Consider the following 18138-nt stretch of genomic DNA (forward strand, 5'->3'; position numbering starts at 1 on the left):
CCATTGACATAGTGGCCCAGGAAGGTGAACACGTCCATGACTGGAAAAGGGTGGTCCCCCAATCAGCAGCCCGTCAACAGGCCAGCTCTCACCCTACGACCTCTTCTGCTCCAACGGTCCTCTCTTTCCCCCCCCCCCCCCCCCATCTTTCTTCCTGATGTTGATCAGCTCGCAGTCGATAATCTGCACTTGATCTTAGCTGCATGTATATAAGCGATTACCTCTTACTATGTACTGTGTGTGTCCCATCGTCTGACGATAATTAAACGGAACAGCCTGTGAGATTACCAATTTAGTTGTTTGATTTCTGGATCAATTTGCTCGCCATACAAAGTAAACACAACATCGGATTCTGGGAACTAATGACTGAAGCACCCGCTATCGTTACAACACCTCATTTCCACCTGAGTAACAATAACATAAATTGATGCAAACGCCATAAATTATGCATTATTCCTTTGTGTTGATAGCAATGGCAGTACTGGGAAGACTTCACATTCCGAGCTGCAGAGCATGTCGTTAACTGGGAGTGGTCATGGATTACATTCTACAATGGCCAGACCGTGAAGGGAGGATTCTTCCACTTATGCAACGCAACTATTGTCCAACATACCAGTTGCCGGATCCAACGATGCAAACCTTCTTGCCCTCAGACATGGTGCAGGTTGATCAGATCAAACAAGTAAGTTGGAGTTGGTGACGCTTCAAGTGCCCTTTGGAGTGGCGCGAGTTCCACAGGGAGAAGCAAGTTGAGCTGGTCGAACTTCCTGACTGCCCTTCCCGTGAACCGTGATTGGCTCGTGGCACTGTCAATCATGCAATGTATCGTTTTAACGTTGCAAAACAATCTCGATCCAGAAGAAGGTTTCTCCAATGAGTCGTCAAGTAACACAGCTGTTAACTGGTTTTTTCCGAGACGAAATGGCCAATTGTTTTCAAATCATAAAGTGTATTCTGTCGAATGACAAATTAAATATCGACCATCGCATACATGTAAAACCAGCTGCACAATTGTACTGTAAAAGATGCAAGCTTTGGACACAAAAGCATGAAGGAATTGCGGTTGGAGGATAACTTTTATTTGTCAACTAAGAAAAGTTCAAATAAAAAGAAAGGTAAATGTGGTAAAACCACTGCAATGTATTAGCTGTGGCCCCGCCCCACCGCCTCCTGTATTGAGGTGGCTGTTCCACAGCTCCCTGCAACTCCGTGCAGGACAGCCGAACAGTAGGGATTGTGGGGCGCAGTTCGACAGAATCAGACACACACAAGGTAAAGACTGAACAACAGACTTTAATCCACAAAAACCTCCACACAGCAAAACTCTGTGGCTGCAACAACTCAGATGTTGTCCTGTCCCCTGACTCTCCTGCAGGTACAGAGATTGCCCCCTGCAGTAGGCCAGTGGTCCACAGGGATAATCTATGATCTCAAGTGATTTAAAGCCTATTGGTTTCTCCACAATAGTCTCCTGAGTGATTGATGATTCATCAGTTTAATTCTCTTGGTTTTCTACAATGAGCTGATCGTAAATTGGAAATCGACTCTCAATCACCTGAGGCATCAACCAGCTTCGAACTCTGGCTGCGCCGTTTTGAGGTGTTCCTGCAGGCCTTCTCTACCATTGTGCGATCAGAAACTGATAAACTGCAAGTACTGCACTCCCGAGTTGGCACCATGGTGTACTCCATGATCAGGGGTACCATAACATACAGGAGGCTATGGACACTCTCAAGACAATACCTGCGTAAGATCAACATTGTCTATGCTAGACACTTTCTAGTGACCAAAAAACAACAACCCAGTGAGTCAAACGTGAAATATCTCCAGCTCTTGGCAGGGCCTGTGAATGCAAAGCTGTTTCTGCAACAGAGGATCTGATCCGGGATTCCTACGTCGCAGGGATCAGGTTGCATTACGTATGACAGAGACTTTTGGAGCAAGCAGGGAGCAGTCAAGCTGGCAAGTACGCTGGAGGTGGCTCTCCAGAACCTGGAGGCCTACTTGACTGACAATGCAGCCACCTCATAGTCACCCTGTTCACAGCCATCCTGGGAAGCACCACCACTCCTCTGTTCCACTAATGACCAGACTACAGCGGCAGTGCTCCACGAAACCCTCCCGATACTCTCGACTGGCTTTGGTAATCACCCAGCCACAGCTGTGGTGTTCTGGGAACCCCCAAAGTGCTACTTCTGTGGGCTGAGGAAGCATCAGAGGAAACATTTGCCCAATGAAGGATTAAGTCTTCTCCAGCTGCAGAAAGAAGGGCCATTTTGCCAAAGTGTGCAAGTCCAAACCCATTCTAAGCGCCATGTGCGATCCATGGGGGTCACCATCTTGGGCACCACCTTCAGGATCCAGCTGTGCTGTGTGTGGGCCGCAAAGGCCGCCATCTTCCAGATCCGGCAACACTGCGTGCAGGCCCTGGGGGCTGCCATCTTGACGCCGCCACCTTCTACTGCAGCGATGTGCAATGACTCCACCCTAGCCTACATCGCCCTCAACCAGGACAGTCCGCAACCACTCACCAGGTCGATGATGGACATCAAGGTAATCAGCCACGTGGCAAGTTATTTGTTTGATAATGGGAGCATGGGGAGTTTTATACATCCAGATATGGGGCAGACCCTCTCCCTCACAATACTGCCGTACTGAACTAGAAGGTCTCCCTGGCATCCACGTCATTTATAGTGGACATTGAGGGTTTCTGTATTGTGCTGGGTGCTGCATATTACAACTTGAGACTGATGGGATTGTTGCAGCTCTGCACTGTTGTACTGTTGGGGCTTGATTTTCAATGTCACCTTAAAAGCCCCATCCACCCCTCACCAATCATGATCAGCAAACCCCGCCATTCACACCCACCAACCTAACCACTCATCATGCACGACTTGCAGGCTCTCCACACTTAAAGACCCCCTCCAACACTATTCGCCAAGCTCACCCCTGACTGCAAACCCGTCATCACTAAAAGCAGACAGTACAGCACCGGGGACAAGGCCTTCACCTGGTCAGAGGCGCAGTGCTTACTTAAGGAAGGGGATTATTGAAGCCAACAACATTCCTTGGAGATGGTGATAGTGCGGAACGGGGAAAAGAATAGAATGGTCATCGACTATAGTCAGACCATCAATAGATACACTCAAATGGACGCATACCAACCAAATTGGGTCTTCTCAACCATTGACCTAAAGTTGGCGTATCATCAGCTACCCATCCGCCCAGAGGACCACCAGTATACGGCATTCGAGCAGATGGCCACCTCTACCACTTCCTGTGGGTACCCTTTGGCATCACAAATAGCGTTTAGGTCTTCCAGTGGGAGATGGACCATATGGTGAATCAGTACGAGTTTTGGGGCACTATTTCATATCTCGACAACGTCCATGACATACAGGGCCATGATGCCAACCTCCAGAGATTTCTCAAGACAACCAAGCTCCCTAATCTGACGTACAAGGCCAGAGTGCCTGCCAAGGTTTCGCACAACTCAGCTGGCCATCCTTGGTTGTGTTGTGGAGAATAGCATCATTGGCCTGGACCCAGACCACATGCACCTGGAGCTTCCCCTCCCACATAGCCTCAAGGCCTTGAAGAGGTGCCTTGGGTTTTTCTCCTATTATGCTCAGTGGGTCCCCAACTATGTGGACAAGGCCCACCCTCTTATCAAAGCTATGTCCTTCCTCCTAGTGGAGCAGCCTCTGCAGCCTTCATCCGCATCAAGTCCGACATCACCAAAGCCAAGATGCATGTTGTGGATGAATCCACCCCTTTTCAGGTGGAAAGCGACATGTCAAACTTCATCCTGTCAAACTTAATCAGGCTGGTAGGCCTGTCACATTTTTTTCACACACCCTGCCGGGCCTGACATTTGACATTCATCAGTCGAAAAAGAGGCCTAAGCCATTGTCGAGGCAGTGCGGCACTGGTGCCATTACCTGGCCAGTAAGAGATTCACCTTGCTGACTGATCAACCCGCTGTCGTGTTCATGTTCAACAATCAACAGCAGGACAAAATCAAAAACGATAAAATACTGTGGTCGAGAATAGAATTATCCACCTAGAACTATGACATCCTGTATCAGCCGGGGAAACTTCATGAGCCCCCAGACTCCCTGTCCCATGGGACTTCTGCCAGCACCCAGATCAACTGACTGCAAAACCTCCATAATGATCTCTGTCGCCCCAGAGTCACCAGGTTCTTTCACTTTGCCAAAACACACAACCTGCTGTACTCCATGGACAAGATCAGGACCTTGACAAAGAAATGCCAGGTCTGTGCTGAGTGCAAGCTGCACTTCTACCAGCCAGACAGGGCATAACTTATTGAAGCTACTCGCCCCTTCGAGCAACTTAGTGTCAATTTTAAAGGACCCCTGCCCTCCACCGACCGTCATTGACAAAAACTCCCACTTTCCATTTGCCATCCCCTGTTTGGACATGTCTGCTGCCACAGTCATGAAGGCCCTGCACAGCCTCTTCACTTGATTTGGCTTCCCCATTTATATCCACAGTAACCGGGGGCTTTCCTTTTTGAGTGATGAGCTGTGCCAGTACCTGTTGGCCAGAGGCATTGCCACAAGCAGGACCACTAGTTACAACCCCTAGGATAATGGGAAAGTGGAGAGGGAGAATGCTGCAGTCTGGAAAACAGTCCTCTGGATTGTAGCTGCTGGTCCTGCTCATGGCGATGCCCCTGGCCAGCAGGTGCTGCCACAGCTCATCGCTCATGAATGAGATTCCCCAGTCGCTGTGGATGAAGCAGGGGTACCCAAAGAGTGTGAAGACATTGCAGAGGTCCTTGATGACATTAGCCATCGTCATGTCCAGGCAGGGGATGGCAAAAGGGAAGCGGGTATACTCATTAACGAGGAAGTATGCATTCTGATTCAAGGAAGGGAGAGGCCCCTTGAAGTCGACGCTCAGGCGCTCGAAGTGGCAAGTAGCAGTCAGGGTGGTAGAAGTGTGGTTTGCACTCAGCGCAGATCTGGCAGTTTTTGGTTATTATTCTGACTTGCTCAACAGAGTACGATAGGTTCCATGCTTTAATGAAACGGAAAAACCTAGTCACTCCAGGATGAAAGAGGATGTTATGGAGGGTCTGCAATTTGTCCATTTGGGTACTGGCACAAGTTCTGTAGGAGAAGGCATCTGGGGGCTTGTTAAGCTTGCCAGGCCTGTACAGAATATCATAGTTATAGGTGGACATTTCAAATTTTCCACCTGAGTATTTTATCATTCTTGATTTTTGCCTCTATGCTTGTTGTTGAACATGAAGGCGACTACCCACTGGTTTGTGAGGAGAATGAAATGTTTGCCAGCAAGGTAGTGCCTCCAGTGTTGTACCGCCTCTATGATGGCCTGGGCCTCCTTTTCAACTGAGGAGTGGCAGATTTCATGGCCTTGGAGGGTGCATGAGAAGAAAGCAATGGGTTTGCCCACTTGGTCGAGTGTGGCAGCCAGGGTGAAGTCAGATGTATCACTCTCCATCTGGAAGTATATGGACTCATCTAACGCATGGATCACTGCCTTGGTGATGTCATCCTCGATATGGCCAAAGACTGAGCGGGCCTTTGCTAACAGTGGGAAAGAGGTGGATTTCACTAGGGGTGGAGCCTTGTCCGCATAGTTGGAGACCCATTGAGCGTAGTATGAGAAGAAACCCAAGCATATCTTCAAGGTTCTGAGAGTGTGGGAAAGGGGTAGCTCCAGCAGAGGGCACATGCAGTCGGGATTGGGAACAATTATGCTTTTTTTTCAATCACGCAGCCAAGAATGGCTAGTTGGGTTGTCTGGAACACACATTTCTTCAGGAGTTTCGTGACCCAGAAGAATTTTTGAAGGTTGGTATCATTGTGCTGTAAGTCGTGGCTGTCAATGGTCACATTGTCAAGATATGGAAAGCTGGCCTCCACCATGTGGTTCATCTCCCATTGGAAAACAGAGACTTCAAAGGGGACCCAGAGGAAGTGGTAGAGATGGCCATCTGCCTCAAATGCAGTATACTGGTGGACCTCTGGGCTGTTCGGGAACTGATGAGGTCAATCGTGGAGAATACCCTATTTTGTGTAATCCGGTTAGCCAGATCAGATATGCGGGGAAGGGGGTACGCATCGAGCTGCGTGTGCCAGTTGATGGTCTGGCTATAGTCTATGATCATCCTATTCTTTTGCCTCGTTCTTTACTACGACCACCTGGGCACTCCAGGGATTATTGTTAGCCCAACAAATGCTGAACCTCTGACTTGATAAATCCTATGCGACGCTGTATCACCTGCTTCTAGTGGCCACCAGCTTGCAGTCAGGGGTGAGGTTTGCAAACAGCAGTGGAGGGTTGACCTTGAGTGTTGAGAGCCCATAGGTCGTGCGCAGAGGGAATTGTTTGTTGCAAACAGTGAGGGCTCATCGAACTCCAATGTAACACTCTTAAGTTGGCACTGGAAGTCCAGCCCCAGAAGCAAGGGGGCACAGAGCTGTGGCATGACAAGGAGGCTGAAGTGTTTGTAAACTGTACCTCCAATGGTCAAAGTCACTGTACAGGACACGTGGACGTCTGCGGTATGGGATTTGGACACAACTGATATCTTATGGCTGACTGGCCACACTTTGAGGGATAGGCTTTTAGCAGTATTGGAGTGAATAAAGCTTTCCGCACTCCTGGCATCAAACAAACAGTTCGTTATGTACTCATTTACCTGAACGTCCATCATGGACCTGGCGATTTAGTGTGCTCCCTCTTGGTTCAGGGCGATGAAGACCAATATGCACTCCCAAAATGGCCACCCTTGCTGCTCCCCCTCAGTTCTGTAGGCCCAAGAAGATGGCGCTGGCCGCATGGTCCAAGATGGCAACCCCCGTGACTTGCACATGGTGTCGCTGGTCCACAGAGGGGTGGCACTGATCACACTATCTGGGATGGTGGCTGTTCACCTACAGCACTGCTAGATTTCACGGGTGGGTAAGACTGGCACTGCGGGTAATACTAACACACACCGCCTTCTTGGCAGGGCAGCGTTTCCTCAGGTGCTTGCTCTGCCTGCAGAGTAGCATTTGGGGAAATCAGCTGCCATGACTGTCGAGATCAGATTGCAAGAGGAGTGTGATGATGCCTGTGACCACTCGCTCACAGCGCGAGAGACGGTACAACATCCCAAGATTGCAGCACCCGTGGTGACCACAGCGGCCGAGTAGTTGTCTGAATTTTGGAGGGCCACCTCCAGCGTCTCTGTTAATTCAACCACCTTGGAGCACTCAACATGGATTTGTGGGAGGAAGGTCATGTTTGACCAATCTGATTGAATTTTTTGAAGAGGTGACTAGGAATGTGGATGAGGGTAGCGCAGTGGATGTTGTCTATATGGACTTCAGTAAGGCCTTCGATAAAGTACCACATGGAAGGTTAGTTAAGAAGGTGCAGTCTTTAGGTATAAATTTTGAGATAGTCAAATGGATTGAACATTGGCTGAAAGGGAGAGGCCAGAGAGTGGTAGTGGATAATTGTCTGTCAGGTTGGAGGCCGGTGACCAGTGGTGTGCCTCAAGGATCTGTATTGGGCCCATTGTTGTTCGTTATATACATTAATGATCTAGATGATGGGGTGGTAAATTGGATTAGTAAATATGCAGACGATACTAAGATAGGTGGAATAGTGGATAATGAAGAAGGTTTTCAAGGATTGCAGAGGGATTTGGGCTGCTTAGAAAAGTGGGCTGAAAAATGGCAGATGGAATTTAATGCTGATAAGTGTGAGGTGCTTCATTTTGGTAAGAAGAATCAGAACAGGACATACGTGGTAAATGGGAGAGCATTGATGAATACAGAAGAGCAGAAAGATTTAGGAGTAACGGTACATCGTTCCCTGAAGGTAGAAACTCACGTGAATAGGGTGGTGAAGAAGGCTTTTAGTATGCTGGCCTTTATCAATCATTGCATGGAATATAGGAGTTGGGAGGTGATGTTGAGACTGTATAAGACGTTGGTGCGGCCTAATTTGGAGTTCTGTGTGCAGTTCTGGTCGCCTAATTATAGGAAGGATATAAACAGAGTGGAGAGAGTGCAGAGAAGGTTTACCAGAATGTTACCTGGGTTTAAGCATCTATTGTTTTATTGTTCGGCAGCTTTTTTAATATATCCTGTACTTCCTCTATTTCAAATGGTTTTATTAGTTTGTTTTGTTCCTCTTCTTCCAATTTCGGCAGTTCAATTTTAGCTAAAAATTCCTCTATTTTGTCATCTTTCCCCTCATTCTCAGTTTGATACAATTGTTCATAAAATTCCTTAAAATTTTCATTAATCTCTGTTGGATTATATGTAATTTGTTTGTCCTTTTTCCTTAATGCCAGTATCGTTCTTTTAGCTTGTTCTGTTTTAAGTTGCCAGGCTAATATTTTATGTGTTTTTTCTCCCTGTTTGTAATACTTTTGCTTTGTTTTCATTATGTTCTTCTCCACCTTGTACATTTGTAATGTTTCGTATTTAATTTTTTTGTCCGCCAATTCTCTCCTTTTCGTTATATCATCCCTTTTTACTAATTCCTTTTCTGTACTTACTATTTCCCTTTCCAACTGCTCTATTTCTCAATTGTAATCTTTTTCATCTTAGTCACATAACTTATTATCTGCCCTCTAATGAAGGCTTTCTTTGCATCCCATAATATAAATTTGTCTTTCACTGATCCTGTGTTTATTTCAAAATATATTTATTTTGGCATTCAATAAACTTCCTAAATTCCTGTCTTTTGAATAGCATGGAGTTTAACCTCCATCTATCTGTTCTTGGTGGGATGTCCTCCAGTTCTATTGCTAATAATAGGGGTGAATGATCTGATAGTAGTCTAACTTTATACTCACTTTTCCTGACTCTCCCTTGAATATGGGCTGACAACAAAAACATATCAATCCTTGAGTAAGTTTTGTGCCTACTTGAATAATATGAAAATTCCTTCTCTCTTGGGTGTTGCCTCCTCCATATAGCCATAAGTTTCATTTCCTGCATTGATTTAACCATATATTTGGCTACTTTATTCTTTTTACTTGTCTTTTGTCCAGTTTTATCCAACATTGGGTCCAAATTAAGGTTAAAATCCCCTCCTATCAATATATTTCCTTGTGTGTCAGCAATCTTCAAAAAAATATCCGGCATAAACTTTTGATCCTCCTCGTTAGGCGCACATATATTGAGCAAATTCCAAAATTCTGAGTATATCTGACACTTTATCATTGCATACCTCCCTGCCGGATCTATTATTCCCTCCTCTATTTTGATTGGTACATTTTTGTTGTCTTGTATGCCATTATGTGTCCTACCCATTCTCTCTTTGGTTTGTTATGTTCCGCTTCAGTTGGATGCGTTTCCTGCACAAATGCTATATCTATTTTTTCTTTCTTCAATAAATTTAGTTGCCTCTTCCTTTTAACTTGCTTATGTATTCCATTAATGTTTATAGTCATATAGTTCAACATGGCCATCTTATATCTTGCATACATCTCTTTTCCACCTCTTCGCCACCTCCATCCCCCTTTTCCCCATTTTCATCTCTTAGTTTTCTGTTATTACACTTAATGTACGACAACACATTTAAGACATAAAGTACCCCTGCATTTCCCACATCCACTAATACCTTAACCCCAAATAAGAATATTTTCTCGGGAAGAGTTGACCTGTGCAAGTGGGATGGATTGCTCCTGAACTGGAGGGGAACCAATATCCTGGCAGGGAGATTTGCTAATGTTGTTGGTAAGGGTTTAAACGAGATTTGCAGTGGGTTGGGAACCAAAGTATAGAGGCAGTGGAAGAGGTAATTGGCACACAAGTAGGGAGAGCTGGTAGGGTGTCTGAGTTGAAGGATAAGCTGATAGGGTAAAATTGCACCCAGTAGGTGCAATGCAACAGGGACACAGAGTGAAAAGTAGCAAATAATGGGCTAAAGGTTTTGTATTTATATGTCCGCAGCCTAAGAAATATGTAGTCCAGCTATATATTGGCAGGTATGACGTTGTGGCCATCACGGAGTTGTGGCTAAAGGATGGATGTCATTGGGAGCTTAATGTTTAAGGATATACAGTGCATTGAAAGGATAGGCAGGTAAGCAGAAGGGGTAGCATTGGTAAGGAACAACATTGTTCAAATGTCTGTCCTATATCCATAAGATATAGGAGCAGAAACAGGCTATTCAACCCATCAACTTTGCCCAGCATTTAATCATGAGCTGCTCCATTTTCCCACTCAGTGCCACTACTTGACCTTCTTCCCATAACCCTTATACCCTAGCTAATCAAGAACCTATCAATTTCTATCTTAAATACACCTAATGACTTAGGATCAGAAGAAACAATGTTAGTTGAGTTCAGTAATAGCAAGGGTAAAAAGACACTTTTAGCAGTTATGTCAGGACCTCCAAACTGTCGCCAGGATGTGAACAACAAATTACAACAGCAAATAGACCCTAGAGCAGGTTCAAAGGAGGTTCACAAAGATGATTCCAGAAATGAAAGGGTTATCATATATGGAGCATTTGACAGTTCTTGGCCTGTACTCATTGGAATTTAGGAGAATGAGGGGGGATCTTATTGAAACATTTCAAATGTTGAAAGGTGTGGACAGAGTAGATATAGAAAAGTTTTTTCCCATGGAGGGAGAGTCTAAGATGAGGACAAAACTTCATAATTAAAGGACATTCATGAGATTGGAAGAGATGTGGAAGAATTTCTTTAGTCAGAGAGTGGTAAATTTGTGGAATTTGTTGCCACAGGTGGTTGTGAAGGCCAGGTCATTAGGTGTATTTAAGATAGAAATTGATAGGTTCTTGATTAGCTAGGGTATAAGGGTTATGGGAAGAAGGTCAAGTAGTGGCACTGAGTGGGAAAATGGAACAGCTCATGATTAAATGCTGGGCAAAGTTGATGGGTTGAATAGCCTGTTTCTTCTCCTATATCTTATGGATATAGGACAGACATTTGAACTATGTGTATCAAGGAGTATGGTGTGTTTGCTATAAATCTTTTAATTATCATTGTGTCTGTAATCACATATTCAAAATTGCTTCCTTCTGGTTATCTATTGTGAAAGGGATTAGTTGATTTTGCGTCAATATTAATTTTTGTAGTTGATAATTTGTTTTATTCCTTTCTACGTGAATCTTCTTCCAAATGTTGAGCAGATGGTGCAGTACTAGTGAATTCCTATGATGCACCAGCTTTTCATCCCACTTATATAGTATATGTTCAGGTACCTTCTCCCCTATTTTATCTAGTTCTAATCTGGTCCAATCTGGTGTTTCCCTTGTTTGATAAAAATCTGATAGGTATCTTAATTGTGCTGCTCTACAATAATGTACATCAAACTGCAAGAGAAAGAGAATGAGGAAACAAGCTGTAAACCCAAACAAAAATGGGAACAAGATTTAAACATAAAAATAAAGAATGAAACATGGGAAAAGCTATGCTCCGGAACTATGAGAAATACAATAAACACGAGGTTACGCATGATACAATATAATTGGTTACACAGGCTGTACATCACACCCCGAAAGTTAAATAAATGGGACCCAACAGTATCAGATAGATGTTTTCGCCGTAAGAAGGAAATGGGAACAACAGTACATGCAATTTGGGCATGTGAGAAAGTGGAAAAGTTTTGGGAAGATCTAAACCAGGTATTAAATAAAATCACAAAAGGCAACATACCAAAAAATCCAGAGATCTTTCTTCTAAGTAATATAAGAAGTAAAGAACTTGGACTCGATTTGGATGGAGCACAAAAAAGATTTATTATGATAGCCTTAGCTGTAGCAAAAAAAATGTATCATGTCAACCTGGAAATTAGAAGATACAGCAATGGTACATAGAAATGAATAAATGTATTCCATTGGAAAAAATAACATATAATTTAAGAAATAACATCACAGTATTCGAACAAATTTGGGAACTGTACATGGAACACAATAGAGAAGTCCTACCGCGGACCTCCACCACCTAAAATGACAGAAGGAGAAGAAGATGAAATGAACTGACCCAGTATGTAAAAGTAGAAGACACAAATTTCTTGTTTATTTTCATTGTGTGATGACATTGTTTAATGGGTTCAATGTATCATGTGTGTTGGGTGTTGGGTGGGTGGGGAGGGGGGTGGTGAGGGAGGGAGGGAAGGGAGGGGGGAAAAAGGGGAGAAAACGACACTGTGTATATTCAAGAGGGGAACTGTTTGTGTGTATTTTGGTCAGTATGGTTCATAGTGTGAAAAATAAAAAAAAATTTTTAAAAAAAGGAGTATGGTGTGAGGGCAAGAAAGTCACAGCATCAAAGAGCCTGGAAACACGATAAAAATCCGAACGCATTCAAGCTACCCCCCCAAGTGGCCCATCTGAGCTATTGCAATTTGCTTAAACTTGGCTGATATCCCTTTAAACGTTTCTTATGAATATACCTGCCCAAATGTATTTTTCATAATTATACCTTCCTGGGGTGGTACTGCAGGGGGCAGCCTCTGTATCTGCAGGAGTGTAAGGGGACAGGACTACACCTGGCTGGCTGTCAATCAGTCGGCCTGAATGGATCAAGCCCCACCTGGTTGGGTGTCAATCACCCTCCGGGATATAAGCCTGTGCCGGCCTCCCGGGCCTCACTCAGAGTTGCTGCAGCCACAGCCAGCCTGGCTCTGTGGAATTCTTTGTGGTACAGTCTTTACCTTGTGTGTGACTGATTCTGGCTAACAGCACACCACAATTTAATCCACAACATTTTCCCACGGCTGCCGTGGATAAACTCCTGAGCGCAGGGAGCCTCGAAGTCGACCCACGCCACCCGGAAGCCCAGATCTGGCAGCACATGGTCGAGGCAATCATCGAGGTGCACACAGGCGGCATTCTGGACTCAGATTGGAAGAGGGTGGTCCTACTCCAGTCAAAGCTGGGTCCCCACGCCTTCCAGGCAACCAAAGGCTTCTCCATGTACAAGAGCGCAGTGGACACTCTCGAGAACTTGTACAAGCCCCCCATGCAAGGTATCTCCTCAAAACCCGAGCCCAGCAACCCGGGGAGACGTCTGAGTCTTACCTGGGACACTTGCGAGAGTTGGCCCGACTGTGTCTGGCTGAACCTGGGGTAGGTGCAGAGGAGGTCGAGATGCTGATCCGGGACAACTTTGTCCAAGGGCTACGCTCCAGAGCCATCTGACAAGCTGCTGGAAGGTAGTGTCTGTGCCCTGACCAAGACAGTGGAAGTGGTCCGAACCCTGGAAGCTGCAGCCCTGCACATTGAAGCCTCTGATTCCAAGTTCCCCCAGACTCCCTCATGGCTCTCTCAGCTTCAGACTGAGCTGGGGAGGAAAAAGTCGCTGCGGCAGGCGCCCGGTGCCCCTGTAAGTACTGTGGGTCCTGGTGTGGGTCAGACCGACAATCGCACCGAAACTGCCCGGCTAGGAACCAGTACTGTTCCTGATGTGGCAAGAGAGGCCACTTTGCTAAAGTGTGCCTCTTGAAACCAGCCGGCAGCTCAGCGGCTCTCTATGACTTCCCCACCTCCCCCGCGGACCCCTCCACGTGCACGTGCTGGACGGCACCATTGTCCCCACTACAACTTCCACCTTCCCCAACTCCGACAGTGCCGCATCCGGCTCCGCCAGCAACGATTGCAGCGTGTGCCCCGAGCACCCGGACCAGCCCTGCTCTCACCAGCGCCGCTTGCCAAGAACTAAAGCGACGTCACTTCTGACTTACGGCGCGACGTCACTTCTGGCAGATGTAATGATGTCACTGCCACCAGCCGCGACGACGTCACTTTCCCTGGCGCAATGAACACGACTGGGGAAGGAGGCCAGCCATGCAGCGGGCCCCCACGTGCCTCCACCACCTTGGGCCAGGCAGCGGTCTACACGGAGGGCCCCTGATGATGAGAACAAAGTGGTCAACACAGGCAATGACCAGCGGAACCTACCGACACTCCCCACGCCTCCAGATGCCATCGGCTGCCGCACGCTGCACCCCATGACCAACGTTGACGTGGTCAACACGGGCGATGACCAGGCCACCCTACTGACGCTCCCCATGCCACCGGACGCCATAAATCTCTGTGCACAACCAGAGAGCAATGATTCCGACCCCGAGATGGTCTTGACTGCCACTACGCTGACCAGAGACATCCCTCACGACCTTGGGCATTCTATAATGGACATGTAAGTCAACGGGCAGCTAACAAAATACCTGTTTGACAGTGGCAGCACCGAGAGCTTCATTCACCCAAGTGTGGCTCACTCCCTAAGATTAAAAGTCCACCCCACCACCTGCTCGATCGCCCTCGCCACCAAGGATAAGACTGTTGGTACCCTTGGGCGCTGCTCGGCTGATATAACTGTGGGAGGAGAGACTTACATGAGGTTCAGGCTCCTCGTCATGCCCAAACTCTGCGACCCAGTCCTCCTGGGCCTAGGTTTCCAGTGCCACCTGCAGAGTGTCACCATTGCCTTCGGCGGGCCCCAACATCCACTCACATTACACAGCACGCCAACCTACCAGCCCCAGCCAACCTGTGGCCTCTCCATAGTACGCATCACCCCACCGGCGCTCTTCCCACATGTTATGCTAGGCTGCAAGTTGATCGCCACCAAAAATAGGCGCTATTGCACCGCAGACAGAGACTTCATCAAGGCGGAGGTGCGACGACTCCTGGAAGAAGGTGTCATAGAGCCCAGTAACAGCCCTTGGAGAGCCCAAGTCCTGGTGGTCAAAGAGGGAAGTAAGCCGAGGATGGTCATGGATTACAGCCAGACCATAAACTGGTACACCCAACTGGATGCCTACCCCCTGCCTAGGATCGCCGACATAGTCAACGAGATAGCCTGCTATCGATTTTTCTCCACGATTGACCTGAAGTTGGCGTATCACCAAATCCCCATCCACCCGAAGGACAAGCCCTATACTGCCTTTGAGGCAGACGGGCGCCTGTACCAGTACTGCCGAGTTCCCTTTGGGGTCACGAATGGGGTCTCCGTCTTCCAGCGGGAGATGGATCGCATGGTAGACCGGCACAAGCTAAAGGCGACGTTCCCGTATCTGGTTAACGTCATTATCTGCGGCCTTAACCAGCAGGACCACGATGCTAATGTGGAAAAATTCCTCCAGATGGCCGAGGAACTTACAACAAGAAGTGTGTGTTTAGTACCACCCACCTCGCCATCCTGGGGTACATTGTGGCCCATGGGGTTATCGGCCCAGATCCAGAAAGGATGCGACCATTAATGGAGCTACCTCTCCCCCACCACGCTAAAGGCCCTCTGCAGGTGCCTTGGCCTATTCTCCTATTACTTGCAGTGGGTTCCTCGCTTCTCAGACAAGGTCTCCCCCACTGGCCCAAGCTACAGCTTTTCCCCTCCCACCCGAGGCACAGGCAGCCTTCATCCGCATCAGGCAGGACATCGTGGACACCACGATGCAGGCTGTGGATGAGGACTCCCCCTTCCAGGTGGAGAGCGATGCCTCTGAGGTAGCCCTCGCCGCTACCCTCAACCAAGGTGGGCACCCCATCGCTTTCTTCTCTAAGACTCTCCACGGCTCTGAGCTAGGGCATTCAGCCATTGAAAAGGAGGCCCAGGCGATTGTGAAAGCGGTCCACCACTGGCGCCACTACCTGGCCGGCAGGAGATTCACCCTCCTCACGGACCAGCAGGCCGTGGCGTTCATGTTTACCACTACCCACAAGAGCAAGATCAAGAACGACAAGATCCTGCGCTGGAGAGTCGAGCAGGCAACCTACAGCTACAACATCCAGTATCGCCCCGGGAAGTTTAACGACTCCCTTGATGCCCTCTCTTGGACCTGCGCGTCTATGCACGATGACAGGCTGCAAGCATTGCATGAGTCCCTCTGCCATCCGGGTGTCACCAGGTTGTACCACTTCATTAAGTCCCGGAACCTGCCGTATACCATCAGGGACATGACCGAGGCCTGCCGGGTCTGTGCAGAGTGTAAATCCCGTTTCTTCCGCCTGCCCCAGGCCCATGTCGTAAAGGCCACTCGGCCCTTCAAGAGTCTCGTCATGGACTTCAAAGGGCCCCTGCCTTCCACAAACGGAAACGTCTACTTCCTCACGGTAGTGGACAAGTACTTACGCTTCCCTTTCGCTATCCCTTGCCCGGACACCTCCTCCGCCACCGTCATCAGGGCCCTGGGGCTGATCTTCACCATGTTTGGCTACCCCGCTTTCATCCACAGAGACCGGGGATTTGGTTTCATGAGTGACAAGCTGCGCCAGTACCTGACGGTGAGGGGCATTGCGACTAGCCGCACGAGTTATAACCTGAGATGCAATGGGCAAGTGGAACGCAAAAATGGGGTGGTCTGGAAGGCAGTCCACCTGGCTCTCAAGTCAAAAGGGTGGGCCGTTGAGTACTGGCAGGATGCCCTGCCCAAGGCGCTCCATGCCATTCGGTCGCTGCTATGTACGGCTACCAATGAGATCCCTCATGAACGTCTGTTCACATTCCCCAGGAAGTTGGTGACTGGAATGTCCCTCCCAGCATGGTTCACATCCCCAGGACTGGTGCTGCTGCGTAAACATATACGGACACACAAGGCTGAACCCCAGGTCGAGCAGGTCTTCTTCCTACATGCGAACCACAACTACGCCTATGTTAGGTTCAGTGGTGGCAGCGAGGACACAGTCTCAAAAAACTAGGGACCTGGCACCAGCAGGTGCACCCACAACTCCAAGGCATCCTTCAGCCCAGGACGACGGCATACATCGCCATCCCCAGGCAGCTATGGGGCATGCAGGACCTCCCTGACCACCAGGGGCCCGCTTCAGCCCTGGGGGACAAACCTGCCCCCCCCACCCATCCAATACGACTCGACCCTGGCCCCCATGGCCACCCTTCCGTGCGGCACCACACCAGTCATATAGACCCCTGCCGCCAGCCCCCCCCATTTCCCCTCCGACCAGGAGCCAGTCCTCCGACGGTCACAGAGACCCCGGCGGCCATCGGATCGTCTCAATCTGTAAATATTGTATTTTGTATAGTGGGTACGATTCCTTTTTACTGCACCCCCCTCCCCCGGGACAATTTTAAAGAAGGGGGTGAATGTGGTGGTACACCACCGTCCTACCTCAAAGGGCAACACCTGTACCTACAGGAGTGTAAGGGGACAGGACAACACTTGGCCGGCTGTCAATCAGTTGGCTTGAATGAATCAAGACCCACTCGGTTGGGTATCAATCACCCTCCAGGATATAAGCCTGCGCTGGCTTCCCGAGGCCTCACTCAGAGTTGCTGCAGCTACAGCCAGCCTGGCTCTGTGGAAGTCTTTGTGGATTAAAGCCTGTTGTACAGTCTTTATCTTGTGTGTGTCTGATTCTGGCTAACAGTGCACCACACTGCCTCTAACAATTTCTCTGGCAACTTGAATGAAATATTCAAGAGTTGCCAAAAGGCAGTACTGAACCAGACTTGAGTCTCAGGCCAACCTTATTTGTGGCAGGGCATGCATGCCATCAAGTCACTGCACATTTCTCTTGAATAGCCAAGTCAGTCCCCAATTTAAATCCAATTGAGGATGTCATCCAATGCTGAAGAGAAAACTTAAGGGGACAAACAACCGAAACAAGCAGAAGCTGAAGATGGTTGCAACAGAGGCCCGGCAAAGAATCACCAGAGAAGATACTTAGCACCTGGTGATGCCTATGAATCACAGATGTCAAGCAGCCATTGCATGCAAGGATATGCAACACATTACTAAACATGACTGCTTTAATATACATACCATTACTATGTCCCAAATATTATGGTGCCCTGAAATGAGGGGACTATTGTTATGGGCCCAAAGGACCCCCAAACCCAGCAGCAATAGATATTCACCACAACAAATGGTTACTTAAACAAAAGTTGTTTTAATTATCTTTAAACATGAAAACAGAATCAAACTTTAACTTATCACTATTAACTTAACTAACCCAACGTAACCCCCTTTTAATTCTAAGCGCATGTGTATGTAATGTGTGTGTAAATTTAAGAAAAGTTCTTTGGTTCACAGTTCAATATCACTTCTCATTCTTCCAAGTTCACTGATTGCAGGCAATTCTTATATTGTGCACAGAATTTAACATGTATAAAGTTCACCAGGCTTTGGTGCTCGAAAGGTAATTGGTTAC

The 18138-nt window shown here is 47.7% G+C and overlaps 1 protein-coding gene across 1 annotated transcript in view; it reads right to left on the reverse strand.

Annotated features, from left to right (window-relative positions):
• Positions 1-781, reverse strand: part of LOC138762055 (glycerol-3-phosphate dehydrogenase [NAD(+)], cytoplasmic-like) — a 35454-nt gene extending 34673 nt beyond the window's left edge. Inside the window, exon 1 of the mRNA XM_069935277.1 lies at positions 614-781. Within this exon, the coding sequence (XP_069791378.1) occupies positions 614-657 (44 nt within the window). The 5' untranslated portion in view covers positions 658-781. The remainder of the gene's footprint in view (positions 1-613) is intronic.
• Between the last annotated feature and the right edge of the window lie 17357 nt (positions 782-18138).

The sequence above is a fragment of the Narcine bancroftii genome, chromosome 4, assembly GCF_036971445.1.
Source record: "Narcine bancroftii isolate sNarBan1 chromosome 4, sNarBan1.hap1, whole genome shotgun sequence".
NCBI lineage: Eukaryota > Metazoa > Chordata > Chondrichthyes > Torpediniformes > Narcinidae > Narcine > Narcine bancroftii.